This window comes from Onthophagus taurus, chromosome 11 (assembly GCF_036711975.1).
Source record: "Onthophagus taurus isolate NC chromosome 11, IU_Otau_3.0, whole genome shotgun sequence".
Classification (NCBI taxonomy): domain Eukaryota; kingdom Metazoa; phylum Arthropoda; class Insecta; order Coleoptera; family Scarabaeidae; genus Onthophagus; species Onthophagus taurus.
Genome location: NC_091976.1, coordinates 4,485,280 through 4,500,675, shown reverse-complemented (window position 1 = coordinate 4,500,675; position 15,396 = coordinate 4,485,280). Strand labels below are relative to the sequence as shown.

Here is a 15,396-nt window from a genome sequence, read left to right as displayed (position 1 = left end):
CCCGTTTATGCAACCCAATTCACATTTTATTAATTTTGATAATTTTCTTAATTAGACTTTGATTTTCTCCATTTTCCATTTCGAAACCGTTATCTTAAATTCCAACAACGTTCCCTGACCGAATCATCAATAAATGAATGTGATTAATAAAATTGCTGAATCACGAAAACATGTGCTTTCCGAAAAATTATTATCAAATAATTAAATAATGCCGAAACTAACTAATTTCCAAACAAGATATGACAAGCCACATGTTTCTATCAGTCCAGCCGACCGTCCCGAGGAAGTTTCAGCAGCCAGCGAGCTACCGTCGAGCTACCGTATAGCGACTATTTTTTATGATGCGGAATTAGAAATCGTAGACCGACCAAACCGATTTCAAATATTTACAAATATCATGAAATAACCGTTGAACGATTCTAAAGATGATCCGCTTATTATTAATACAATAATTCACCGAAAATCATCCCGCATCATAATTAATTAAATTACTCCATTCCTGATGGTCATCCGTTGAAAATATTGTCCATGTAGGATTGCCCCGAACATCACCCAACTGCTGGAATTGTTTTGTGTTAAGGTGCGCGTAAATTAATACCGATTAATTGGTGTTGACGTGAAACACGTGGTCGGGAAAACATCTGTGAATATAAGTGCCGTAAACAGTGGCCGATTTTGTTAAAAATATTTTTGTGATTTTCTGTATAAGTAAGGGTATCTTTTGATTTGTATTATAATTTTTTTCCGTTAATTATTGTTGATTAATTGTTAATTACTCCGCTGTTCTTTAACCGATTTTACCCGTTCAAAAACTATAATTATGTAATTTTATGTCCCGCATCCGATAGCGCCGTCAGAATTTTGCTATTTTTGTTAATTAGCGCCGCGCATTGTAAATTAGTCGTTGATAACTTGTACTGATACGATCCCCCACGCGGAAAAATCCAGTTTTCGCCCCAAAATGGTATAAATAGCCGGCCAAAATTCTGACTTCTAACAGTTCTTCATCAGATCTACAACAGTTCTTCATCGGTACTACGACCGTCCTCAACAAGTACTACAACAGTCTTCGTCAACAGTTAATTTCCGAAATATCCGTATTTCAGTTTACCGTAAGTCCAATTTATTTTGATAGACTTTGATTTTATTTTGCTGTTAATTTTCATTGATTGTTGTACATTTTGTCCCAACCTTAATACTCTTGGAAGGTTCTTCGAGTATTCCGTTCCTTTGCACCTTAGGAAGGTTTCCAGGTGTATCCCATACCTCCACCTCATTTTTTTTATTTGTTTAATTTAAATTCAATTATTATAAAGTCAAAGTCTTGTCAATTTATTCCCACCGTCCCCATTCTCCGACCGTGGTCACAAAGCAATAAACTGCCCTCCTATTTGTTTATTTGTTTATTTTTAATAAAGTTGATAGTTATTTGTATTCCGAATTTTTCTTGTGTTCTTCATTCCCATACCGAATCCCTGGATCTCCGACTGTAACCCCCAAAAGTTACCTGGAGGCGAAAGAGTTCCTTAACTCTCTAAACATAAGGTGGCGCCCGAGACCGTTAACATCCCGAACACATAACAGGGCACCAAGACCCCTTTTCCTAGGACCGAACCAGGATAGGTCGTTGCAAACGTAAACGTCTTTTTGCGGTTATTCAAGCAATAAACGTAAAATTCTCAGTATTTACTCGTTAATAAAATCTGTAATAAAAAAAAATCTTACCTATCACTACAGCGATCGTTTATTCAATTTAACAATTTCACTACTGGTGTACACGAACTCGACACAGCAACAGACGACTTGTGACTCGTCTCAGTCCACAGTCGTCTCGTCTCAAACTACGATTGCAAATTGCAAGTTGCAAGAGAACAACTAGCAAATGATATTACCGACATAACAAGTAAACCGAAAATGCAGTACCCACCTAATTTGTAGAGATGGCGCTGAATTCTAATTATAGTTTTCGTTTGAACACGTTCAGACTTGCAAATCTAACAAGTATTTTGGAAATGAAAAATACTTAAAATACTTTTCAGATTCTTAAAATACTTGTATGATATTTAAAATACTTTTTTAAGTATAAAATACTAAATATATTGTCGAAGTATTTTAAATACTAAATATAAGTACCAATTTTATAGAGTATTTTAAATACTAAGCCCAAAATACTTTTGATACTTAAAATACATATTTTAAATATAAGTATTTTAAGTATGCCCAGCTCTACCTGGGGGTTAGTATTAGCGCTATGGAACACCTGGGTTGAAGATAATTGGGATGAGATAGTGGGTGCATATGATCACAATATAAATTATGAAATGCTATGTATCGAACGGGAAACGTTTAATTATGAAATGAATCATCGGTGTATAAAAGCGCTATCATTCCATTTCAGTAGTTATAGGTAGGTAGGAGCAAATTAATGAATAAACAACGGATGCTAATTTTTATAAAAATTTCAAAGTGATGCAATCTTTGAAGATAATCAGCAGATATGTATGTGGTGGTGCTATTATAAAACAGCGCATGGTGGGGTGTGTCATGATTGTATAAGGCGCTATAACATATATGTTAGAGGTTTCAAAGATTATTTTGCGGAACGGCTATTCGTAGTAGCAAATGAAGAATGTAAAATCGATCATGAAATAGTTTCAACAGAAGAGTGTGGCGATACTATTCTAGAGTTTGGAAATTGGTGTAACTTTTGCTTAAGACGCCCCAACTTCAGGTTGCTATTAAAAACGGAATGCTCATCACATGTACATAGGATATTCAATGAAATGTAAATAAAACATGTTAAATAAAATAAGTTAAATAAAATATATTAATTAATTTCTTATATATTAATTTAATTTTATACAATACAATACTGTAATCACACATAACAAATTAAAGATTTTATAAAATACTAAGTGTGATGCGCTCATGGAGTCAGCGATAACGATCACATGATCATCATTACCAACACCAGTGGCGATACCATAACTCCACCTGTAAAAAATATAAAATTAATTAAAAAGTAAAAAACTAACTACATCATCATTACCTTCAACAGATAATGGTGGGGATAAAATGTGATTTCGGACCCCCAATGTTAAATCTTATGGGATTTTGGTCCAGAACGCCCATACCTATACTGCACCGCAGAATTAACAGCGTTTACATCACCCGCTGTAAGATTGATTACTTCCTCTATAAAAAAATAAAATTAATTAAAAAGTAAAAACTAAGTCATCATTACCTTCACCGGTTAAATCGACCATATCTAATGGGATAAGCGGTGGCGGTGGTAAAATTACTCCTCCAACTATAAATAAAAGTATAAAAAATTAATACAAAATTAAAGTAAAAAGAAAAAATACTTACAGAGTATAAAAAAATGAGATGGCACGACCTCGCTCTCAGAAATTATTAAAAAATCTGTGGGGGTCACATAGCTATAAACTATGCGCCCCCTGCACGAGCGAGTCCTCCAAACCGCCATTAGTGGTTACAATCATAATGGGCTAAAAAATTAATATTACATATGGAAAAATTAATTCTAGTATAGGTATAACTTACATTCGGATGATGTAATTCACAAATCCCCCGGATTAGATCCCAGGGGATTGTTGCATATTCGTTTTCATTGTTGTTGTTCATGATGATGATGCATTAAAAAAAACCTACTTTAAACTAACTAGATATGGTCGGTCACATCAACGTCCAACAGGGGTCGACCTCAATACGTTATAGTTGGGTTTCAAACTAAGAGAAAAGATCACGTCGCTTCCGACTGCACTTTCTTCGATCACTTGAACATCGTTGATCTTAAAGTATATCTTAACTCATACTGTTATCCGTTCGAATCTATGAATTTAAACCTCGCAAAGGAAAATTATGTGGAACTATATAAAATGCACAGGGTGTCCAAATTTCGATGGGTTTGCAGGGTATCTCAGTTATTATGAAAGATAGAAAGTTGCGGCTTTAGCGAACCTGAGCTACTTATTTGTGAAATTTACAATGGCGCAAACCAAATTTTCATAGCCCTCTTCGTTTTTGATATACAGGGAGTGTTTCAAAATTTACGATTTTCAGACACCTCCTGTATCTCGGCTATCCGGAAACGTAAAAACGGGTTCTAATAGATTTTTTCACGTAGAAACCAATGGTGCACGTAGAATTTTTCTAGTCATCACGGCTTTTGAGTTATAAAGAGTTAAGTATTTTAGAAGTTGAGTATTCAGTGTTTGAGTTGTGTTTATAACTCAAAAACCGTTTTTTCTAATTTTATTGCCAAAAAGATTAGTAGTTACATTCATTATGTTTTAACACTTAATTTGGTTGAGGAGATTTTTCACAAAACGATACTAGGTGCGCATTGTTGACTTGTCCAACTTCTTTCTCCCCTCCATAGATGATGCACATTGAACTTAGCGAATCGATGTCTTCATCAGTCATCTCCTCAGCCATGCGTTTCGGTAAAAACACCGAAAAACTATCCTCTAATAAAAATATATCAATTACCGCTGAATCGTTATCTGTGGTAATGTCTATTTCTATTACCACAGAATTAACAGCGCCTACACCACCACCGGTACCCGTTGTTAGATCGATCAATTCCTCTGTAAAAATAAAATTAATTAAAAAGTAAAAAACCAACTAAGTCATCATTACCGGTTAAACCGTCGCCGGTTAAATCGACCATATCTAATGGGATAAGCGGTGGCGGTGGTAAAATTACTCCTCCGACTATAAATAAAAGTATAAAAAATTAATACAAAATTAAAGTAAAATGAAAAAATACTTACAGAGTATGTTTAAATAATATCTGGGTTTCTCTGGGTTGCACTGGTTGAAAAACTTCTTTCGTGAAAAATACCTTATTTTTATTTGTTTGCAACAGCCAAACATTGAAAGACGTGCGTTCGAGTTGTGAATAATTATATTTTTATGTTTTGTTTGTTATCGCGTTGACGACGAATGTCGCGTTGACGACGAATCAATTTTTACGCCGTGCAACGGATAACTTGATAACGTGAGGGTAAATACATAATATAATAAAAAATATATAATCAATAAAACAACAAATAATTAACAGAGTATAAAAAAATGAGATGGCACGACCTCGCTCTCAGAAATTATTAAAAAATCTGTGGGGGTCACATAGCTATAAACTATGCGCCCCCCCTGCACGAGCGAGTCCTCCAAACCGCCATTAGTGGTTACAATCATAATGGGCTAAAAAATTAATATTACATATGGAAAAATTCCATATGTAATATTAAATTACCTTCACCGGTTAAATCGACCATATCTAATGGGATAAGCGGTGGCGGTGGTAAAATTACTCCTCCGACTATAAATAAAAGTATAAAAAATTAATACAAAATTAAAGTAAAAAGAAAAAATATTTACAGAGTATAAAAAAATGAGATGGCACGACCTCGCTCTCAGAAATTATTAAAAAATCTGTGGGGGTCACATAGCTATAAACTATGCGCCCCCCCTGCACGAGCGAGTCCTCCAAACCGCCATTAGTGGTTACAATCATAATGGGCTAAAAAATTAATATTACATATGGAAAAATTCCATATGTAATATTAAATTACCGTTGAATTCAATTACCGCTGAATCGTTTTCTGTGGTAATGTCTATGTCTATTACCACAGAATTAACAGCGTCTACACCACCACCCGCACCCGCTGTAAGATCGATCCTTCCGCTGTAAAAAATAAAATTAATTAAAAAGTAAAAAACAGTTAGTTTTCAAGTCATCATTACCTTCTTCACCGGTTAAGTCGACCATATCTAATGGGATAAGCGGTGGCGGTGGTAAAATTACTCCTCCGACTATAAATAAAAGTATAAAAAAATTAATAAATTAAAGTAAAAAGAAAAAATACTTACAGAGTATAAAAAAATGCGATGGTATGACATCGCTCTCAGCAATAAGGAAAAAATCCGTGGGGGTCACATAGCTATAAACTATGCGCCCCCCTGGACGAGCGAGTCCTCAAAACCACCATTGGTGGTCACAATCATAATAGGCTAAAAAATTAATATTACATATGGAAAAATTAATTATAGTATAGGTATAACTTACATTTGGGAGATGTAACTCACAAATCCCCCGGATTAGATCCCAGGGGATTGTGGCATACTCGTTCTCGTTGTAAACGTTCATGATGCGGTGATGTGTGAAAAAACCTACATTAGGGCGGCCGCACATTTGCTACTTTTTGATCCGATTGTCGGAAACGATTGTCGTATCCGACTATCTGACGCTGTACTGCACACTACCGACAAAATATGTACATCCGATTTTGATCTCATTTGAGTTTCATACTCCGGTGTAACGCGTCGCAAAAGAAAATGGAGGGCGACGAACTTCTGGCGATTGCTCTTCTATTATCACAACCGAGAAAAAAAAGAAAACGTCGCTACTGGATACATCCGTTAAATAGGAAAAGACTTCAACAAAGCCAGTTTTACATTTTGCATAATAAGTTACGTGCTCATCCGGAAAAATTTTTCGATTATTATCGAATGTCAATTAATTCATTCAATGAACTTCTCAATTTGATTCGGAAAGACATAACGAAAAAGGACACACATTTGAGACTTGCAATTTCTACAGAAGAACGATTAGCTGTTACTCTCAGGTAAGATTTTTATTATCATACTATTATCATACTATTTTCGAAAATTCAAATATTCATGTATAAGATCATTATCAGCACACTCTAACATACTATTTTGTGATGATCGTGGTGGTGGTTGCTGTTGTGATCGTGGTTGATGCAAAGATGCAGACCCAACGGTACTATGTTCTGGATTCGGTGGCATCAGTACTGTATATGTGGCACATTCTGTGTTACGGCCAATATTATATCGATTCATGTGTAGAGGACTCGGGGGAGCTGGAGAGCATACCATCTGAGGGCTTTGTGAACTGAAGGTATGCGACGAAAGCGAGGAATGAACATTTCGTGGCGGTTCGCTAATTTGGTTTAGTAGCTGTAACATGCCAATTTTGAAATCCAATTTCTGAGTTCTGTTCATTGCTTCCATGTCACTTCGGAAACTTAACAAAAACTTTGTATCGTCGTCATCATGTATGGGTTGTTCTTTTCTCTGTTTCATTATAGCTAGTATTTGCGTTGGCACATCTTTCTCAGCAACCTTTTTCTTTTTCGCATTAGTAGTTTTTTCTTCCGTGATATAGTCTTCCACAATTGGGTTTTGACTATCTTCTTCTTCTCTAGTTCCAGTTTTTGAAGTTCTTTCGCCTGCGCCGTCGTAATTCCCCTCGTGACTTAACCCTAGAACCACAACGTGGAATTTTGATCACATTAGTCACAACCTGGCGTCGCATACGACTCCATAATAAAATCCTATTTATACCTTGTTTTTTGGATTAAAACGTCCATATAATTATACATATGGAAAGCAAATGAAGTACTGGAAAGGTTGTAATAGTATATTACATTATGAGGACTGTAAGGACCTTATTATATGCGAGTAGGAAAGCTGCGCGCGTGCCGCGTAGCGGCGAGTGCAGTAATTCTACGTGCATGTAATAAGCTTACAATTCGAGTTATGTACTATACTATTTCTACGAAAGAAAAAAATCGTATATATATTTTCAATTTTTTTTCAGAATTACGACGTTTTGACAGCGTGTATCTGTCAGAACAGCGTCTACCAATTCGATTCGATTTTGATTGGTCAGAATGAACCGGAACTATAACGTAATGAATATTACATTACATTATAATGTTAACAATTGTCCGTTTACTTATGTTAGTAACCAAACAGTACATAATCGGTAACTTACTAATATGGGAGTAGAAAAATATATTTAGTTCAAGTAAATACTAGAATTTTATTTATTTATAAAAAGAAAGAAACCACGCTAAAACTGAAATAAAAAACTATGGTATTTGAAATAAAAGTTTTATTATTTGCAGTCTACACAAATGCTGAGGCGGTGCTCGGCGCATACGCTTTTTTTGCAATGTTCGCATTTGTTTCGCGCTTTACGGTTTTTTGCCCTGGGGCAGTAATCACAACGACCTAATGGCCCCTCAGCCCTTTGCAATACCTCTTCTTCGTCGCACTTTAATATTTGGCGAATATTACTTCTTATTTCCCTCGGAAGTCGTCCATTATTCATCCTGCCTCTAAGATGTTCTTCTACCAGTGACATAGACAGTTGCTTTAGGAAGGCTGACCGTTGAACTGGTTTATCGGCATCCTCGTTCCATTTGTAAATGACATACGAGTTGATTCCTGCAATGTCCATCATTCCATAAAAGATTCTTAGTGGCCATCTACGAGTTTTTCTGGACACTGTCGTCGAATGACATAGCTGGTCGAATGTATCAACGCCACCTTTTGTTTCATTATAAAACATGATCATTTCTGGCTTTTTGGTGTGTTCATTTATATCTGGTTGGGTATGCATTGTTGATATTAGAATAACTGTTTTGTTCTTTTTTGGGACGTACGAAACCAGAGTGCTTTGGTCGTTATGTACAAACATACTCGATTGTACCGCTTTTCCTTTTGTTTCCACAAGCTGTTTTGGTATGTCTGGTTTGTTCTTTCTCAAGGTTCCCACCATGGTTAGCTTGAGTTCTAATAATTTTTCCGCTACCTCTAATGAACTAAACCAATTATCCATTGTGCAGTTTCGGTTTGAGCCTTGAATTTCTTTCGTCAAGTTCAAAACATAATGTGTCGGAATGGAAAACGGTCCTTCCCTGACCTCTTTACCGATATAAGGCTTGGCCGAGCACATATAAAATGTTCTTGAATCACACATGGTCACAAGTTTTAAACCGTATTTATCCGGCTTACTAGGGATATACATTTTAAAAGGACATCGTCCTCTAAATGCCAGTAAAGTTTCATCAATAGTTACATATTCTGAGGGGCTGTAGTTTCTTCTACAACATCCCTCAAAAATATCCCATATCTCTCTGGTAGCAGCGAATTTGTCTTGTTTTTTCCTTTCTTCCCTTGTCGCTTTATTGTCAAACCGCAAACAATTGATCAGAAATTCAAATCGGTTTTTACACATTGTTGCTCTGAAAACCGGAGGTCCTAACTCTAATGAAAATAAATCATGTAGGGTAAGATGCGCGCTTTTCATAACACCGCTAAGATATAAAAGACCAAGTAAAGCACGCAATTCAACAACATTTGTTTCACCAATATATCGCTGAGCGGTTTTATAACGTGTCCTTTTTATATTGATTTGGTGGTTTGTATATTGAACAATTATGTCGAGGATCTCGTCAGTAAAAAATGAATTCCAAATTTTACGTATGCATTTCAAGTTGCGCAAACAACCTTTTGGACCGGGTAAATGAAGTACAATGTTCTTCCGGGCAGTTCTTGCATTTCTAGCATGAAAACTTTTCAAATACCATTTACGACCATTCTTCGCATATATCGCTTTCCTATTTTCTGTCTCATAACTGCTTGAAGAAGCTGCAGTATTATCGCTCACGTCATTACACTGATTACTTTCTTCATTAGTATTTTGTGGTTCAGCTGCATCAAACTCGTCGTCTTCTAAAATTTCATTTGTTGTAAAATCTTCTGTTTCACTTTCTTCACTTTCAGCTGCTTCATCGTCCTCCAATTCGTCATTTTGAATCGCAAGTGCTATTCTTTCTAACTCTATCTGAGACAAGGGACGTTTTCTTTCATTCATATTTGCTCTACAAGGTATATATTTGCATAAAAATAAATAAAACAAAATACAAACAGAAGCACATACCTCTGGAATTTCTATGTTTTAAAGAACAACGTGGCGTCGTATACGACGGCTAATTTTTTTGACACAGATACAATTGTTTAAATTTGGAACTGATTCGTCTACACACTTTTCACTCTTAACCTAAAAGGTACTGAGACGCGTGATCACCTACGTCATATAGCGCAAGCGCACGTTAAGATTTAAATTTCTTGCGGTCGCATACGACGCCACGTTGTGGTTCTAGGGTTAAAAACAAAATGAAACATTTACTTTAACTTGAATCGATACATGATGCATTCATAAAATATTGTAGAAATGTATATTTATTATTGTGTTTACCATCTACTCTGCATAACGGGAGCTAGAAATGTTAGAAGATCGGTGTAAACATATTTCTTCACTTTTGTAGCACCCGATCCTGTTGGAGTTTGTTTCACTTTATTGATATCTCTCCGGTAGCAATCACGTACGTTGTTCCATTTTTTTTTTAACTCGACACCTGAAATTAAAAACTTTTTATTGTACTTATAGAACTCCGTGTATATTACCTATGTAGGTAGCTATAATTGAAAGATATGCTTTGTTCAACTACGGTAGACTGTTGAGGTAATGCTCTCATGTGTAAAATTAGGTGCATTTTTTAATGGGAAGCAGAACCGTATCTAGCATCGTACATGATACGTGTGAAGCAATATGGAGAATTTTAAAACCGTTGGAATTGCAACCACCATATCAAAAGAACGATGGGAAGAAATAGCAAAGAATTTTAATAACAAAGCTAATTTTCCAAATTGTCTAGGCGCAGTAGACAATTCTAGGCACAGTGGTTCCAACTATTATAACTATAAGACATATTTTTCTATAGTTCTGTTGGTTGTTGTTGATGCCGACTATCGTTTTATTGCAATTGATGTGGGTGCCTATGGGCGAGAAAGTGACAGCAACATCTTTAACGACTGGACCGTTGGGAAAAAACTTGCTAGAAATGAGCTCAATTTGCCTGCTCCAAAAGCATTGCCGAATACTGATAATCCATCGCTGCCATATGTATTTTTGGGCGACGAAGCTTTCGCTCTAAATATAAATTTTCTGAGGCCTTACCCTAGAAACAATTTGAACGAACAACGTCGAGTTTTTAATTATAGGCTGAGTCGGGCACGGCGTCTTGTAGAGTGTACATTTGGAATCCTTTCAAACAAGTGGAGGGTCTTTCATAATAGTATGACCATTCCACCAGATTTTGCAGTACTGGTCACAAAAACAGCTTGCGTACTACATAATTTTGTACGCGCAAGAGATGGGTATAACGTTGAAGATTCTCTTACTCATTATTTTGAAGATAATCCATTTAGATGTCCACAACACAGATCTACCAATCAAAGCCGAAATGTTCGAGACAATTTTTCAGAGTACTTTGTTTCACAGGCTGGGGAAATACCTTGGCAATATAGGCGCATAAATAACTAAGTCGCTATAGTAATTATTTACTAATAATATAAATAAATATTGTTTCACTTACGTTTCTTCTTTTTGTCCTCGTCACTTGTACTGTCCCAATCCTTAATTACTTCCAAGCACACTTGTTCCCAGGCATGATCTTTTAAGTCGCGATCATGATAAGATTCGTGGCTAACATTCCACAAACACGGATATTTTTCGATCGAAGTAATTAGATGTTCGGTATCGCACATGTTTGTGTGTCACAGACACGTCACAACCCACCTGCTGTCGCGCCAGATCTGACAAAATAATCGTATGTTTGCGGCTCAGCATGCGAGAACTATGCACAGCGCGCCTTTCGACAGTCTGCTCCGATTTTTTGTCGGACCGACTAGTAGGATGCACTAGGCCTGCATCCGAGTCGGACGTCCGACCTGATATCGGATCGTAGGTTTGCGATATGGTCGTATAAAACTACAGTTATTTAGTTTTTAGTTATTTGCTACTTTTTGATCCGACAATCGGATCAAAAAGTAGCAAATGTGCGGCCGCCCTTAAACTAACTGTAAAACATAAGACACGCTATGTATACCGAGAGATGATATCCAACTGTTATGCGTTGAATCAAAACCTAACCATTTTACATATAGCATATTCTTTTTACGTTTTAACACTTTCTCAACAAGATATGTATCCGATTGTCTAGATTTTTGAAGTTCAAATTCATAAAACGCTCCTTTAATCGGCTGCCCGTTGATATCTTCCAATATATAGGTTACATTTGTAATTTGCACTTTAACACTTTTAAATAATTCAGTAGTCCAGTTGGGCAAGTAGCCTTTATCAAAAACATGTTTATATTTACTAATTCGAACGATGTCACCAATTTTAAATTTTCCTTTACCAGCAATCTTAATGTGGTTGTACACCGTTTTAAGTAAATCGTTTTCAACGGATTTCGAATTAATTTGAGCTGGTGCCAACCTTGTGGTACTATGTTTTGTGTTGTATTTTAATGTTACATCTTTTAAAGTTTGCAGCCATATATGATTTCCGTAAAGACTAAACAATTTATACAATTTTTGTTTTATAGTTCTAATAACGCGTTCAGCCATCGAAGCTTTCATAACGCTGAACGTAGAATAATGGTAAATGATAAATTCTTCCATCAATTTTTTAAATTGATTATTGTAGAATTCTTTACCGTTGTCCGTTTGTAGGTTGCGAGGCGTGCGATGTCCGTTTTCAGATAAGATTGTGCGTAACGCGTGAGTAACGTCCGTGGCTGATTTGGTTTTTAGTGGTCGAGTCCATAGGTATTTTGAAAAACAATCGATAACAACTTAATGTATTTACTTCCGGAATTAACTTTAGCGAACTCAATCATTTCAATAAGATCAGCTTGCCATACATCATCGATCCCCTTTAGTATAGTTCTTCGTCGAGGAAATATACGCCTAGTCGGACGATGTAGTTCTACAACTATGGTTTCCTTTGCTTTGGATACTTTAGCCATTGATGGTATTATCGAATATTCTCGTTGGATGTTTTAACTGAGTTTACAATATGAAACAAAGTATCGTTAAAATATATGAATTCCTTATCTACCTCTACCTTATTTTCATCAATTTAGTTTTAAGCTTTAGAATTTCAGCGCTAAGATTGTTTATCGTCACGGATGACTTGTCATTGTATGTTTTATGATCAATAATTTGCTTTTTATGTTTATGATTTCGTTTGCAGAGTTATTTATAGAGGTTTCGGTGAGATTTTTCAAATTAACGAAGTTTGAGCGATAATCTAAAGTAATTTCCGCTTTAGCTTTATCAATTTCCTTCAAGATTTTATCCCTATATTTCATATAAGTTTCATTGTTAAATATTGTTTGCATTATTTTGCATTGTATCTCATATGCTATACAATAGTTTGAAGTTTGTTCTTTTACGTTTAAGACCATTAGTATTTCTTGATTCACTATTATTTCCACTGCTACGTCGTGATTGTGTTTTTGCTCCAGTTTCATTCGTTAATACTATATCAATTTCGCTACCTTCTGGTATTTCACGGATTACTTCTCTTCTTTGATTGTCATAAAACGTTGGTGGAAGTGGCGATCTTGGCGGAGTACACATTAGTGCATCCGTTAATTTATGTGGATAGATTTATACATATCGTTTCATCATCGTCACAGATTTTACAGCTACATTGACTTGAATTATCAGATTGTTGTCCATCTTGGTATAATTTGTTTAAATATTCCGTATCATATTTTGAGATTGATGCCCCATCTTTTATATTTACATAGAACTGGCTCATATCCAGAATTGATATTTAATGAGTTATAAGTACCCATACTTTCATTATTCGATTCCACAACGTTGGATGCACTTAAATGACTGACTTCTCGTTCAAGCGCTCCAGGTCTCATCTCTTCAAATAATCGCTCAAAAGAAATGTTACTTTTAACTTTACTTTTTAATTAACAATCAAAACAATGAGGTGTGCCGCGAGGAATATAAACTCTTAGATCTCTATCTGACTAAAAGACTCCTACTTCGATTTGAAATTGACGAGATGATTTGTTGTAATCTATAATACATTTCTGGACACAAAGTTCTCATTTCCATAATGTAGCTTGTTTCTTCTTTTGGGGTGGAATAGTATATTTCGCAGTTGTCGTGGTGGCCTAAAATATGATACAAAGAGTTGTCGATGTCCTTTTTTAAAAGATGTATAGCATCTTCCTTCTTATTTTTATCTCGTCTGTGGTTTATTGTTCCATTTGCGCCAGAACGAAAACGTATATTTTTGGTAATTATTTTACGGAACTTTAACATAAATGTGGTTTCTTTAGTTAATGCTGTTAATTTATTGTAATAGCTTCGTAATAGTTGATTGCAGCATTTTATTTTTTCTGCAATTACATTTGTATACGGTCTAGAGTCCAATATTCTGTTATGTTTGCTGATGGTGCTGCTATCACCATCAGCAATCACTGTCGCATACTGCAAGTCGTATACTTCTTCTCAAACTTTAAAGCCTTGTAATAAACCTTCTGATTGAGCAACTTTTTCTGATTGAGCACCTACGATAGCTGCAGCACCTGACAACGCGTTGTAATTTTGTTTGTAAGATCTCTTGATTCAACAAGCATCATCGGCCACAACAGTTATTAATGGAACATCATCGTGATCCACTTTACCATTTTGTATGGCATATGTGGCTTCTTCAACTGCAACCTCTTTCATGACTTGTACTGCAACACCCTCCCAAGCATCAGCTACTCGATTTTAACATTTTTGGTACAACTTAGATGACTGAACGGTATATTTAAAACGGAAAATACTTCCTTCATATTGAAGAAATCACTTCCAACACTCATTGTACCTTGGATAACATCTTCGTACAGATCCAAAATGAACAATCTTTATACCAATGGAAAGAGGAAGTTAGTAGATAATTAATGAGAGTTCTGGAGTGGAAGTGCTCCCCCTGCTCCCCGTCACTTCCGGTGTGATGACGTCACTTCCGGTATCTTGTCACTTCCGGTGTCATCATCATGTCAAGTATCAATAAGAACGCGTTTTGCTGGAAACAGTCTATTTTTAAATTAAATTTAAGAGAATCATGTTTCGAACTGATCCATAGATTTTTATACGCAGAATAGAAAATAAGAAGTTAGTTTATTATAATTTAGGTATATTATTTTTAAAATAAGCCCGTAATTTAAATATAAAACGATAATTTAGTCTATTATAATTTACGTATACTATTTTTAAATAATTTTTTTTTTAATTTAAGCAATTGTTTGATATTTCTAAAAAGCTAATTAAATATGAACTTTAAAGTATTCCTATAAATAAAAAAGTTAAAAGTTAAAATATTCCTCGATATAAAAATCGATTTTGGTAATCTCTAAAATTAAAGATAGAATTCAATTAATTCACTGAAATTAAACCCCCGTAGGGAGCCTTTAATTGGGAGGGCAGTAGCCTCACAACGATACAAAGAAATTTTATGATATATATTTATTTGATACCCAAGAATTATGCGATGAATCGAATCCCAACCATTTTACGTACTTAACTTATCCTTCTTCCTTTCCAACGAGGTAAACGTTGGGTTGAGCGGTCCTTTGAAGTTCGAATTCGTACGTAGATAGTTAACGCCGGTTCTGGAGCGGAAGTGAATCCCCCAAT

General features: G+C 35.5%; 1 protein-coding gene across 11 annotated transcripts; it reads right to left on the bottom strand.

Annotated features, from left to right (window-relative positions):
- Window positions 1-2,809: 2,809 nt before the first annotated feature.
- On the bottom strand, window positions 2,810-15,064 carry LOC139432208 (piggyBac transposable element-derived protein 4-like). Of its 11 annotated transcripts, XM_071200640.1 has the most exons (12): window positions 10,097-15,064; window positions 6,092-7,303; window positions 5,896-6,036; window positions 5,770-5,838; window positions 5,404-5,710; window positions 5,085-5,344; window positions 4,663-4,737; window positions 3,565-4,610; window positions 3,370-3,509; window positions 3,245-3,310; window positions 3,050-3,195; window positions 2,810-2,994 (listed from the first exon to the last, which is right to left on the bottom strand). In XM_071200640.1, the coding sequence occupies exons 9-11, from the start codon at window positions 3,485-3,487 to the stop codon at window positions 3,098-3,100; spliced, it is 282 nt and encodes a 93-aa protein (XP_071056741.1). In that variant the 5' UTR covers window positions 3,488-3,509; window positions 3,565-4,610; window positions 4,663-4,737; window positions 5,085-5,344; window positions 5,404-5,710; window positions 5,770-5,838; window positions 5,896-6,036; window positions 6,092-7,303; window positions 10,097-15,064; the 3' UTR covers window positions 2,810-2,994; window positions 3,050-3,097. The 11 variants fall into 11 exon arrangements, with proteins under 11 accessions (XP_071056741.1, XP_071056740.1, XP_071056734.1 ...); XM_071200639.1 differs by having other exon boundaries at window positions 3,370-4,610; XM_071200633.1 differs by having other exon boundaries at window positions 3,370-4,610; window positions 6,092-15,064.
- Between the last annotated feature and the right edge of the window lie 332 nt (window positions 15,065-15,396).

Excerpts from the sequence above, each read along its gene's own strand:
- LOC139432208 (XM_071200634.1), bottom strand. The coding sequence starts at position 9,712 with ATGAATGAAAGAAAACGTCCCTTGTCTCAGATAGAGTTAGAAAGAATA.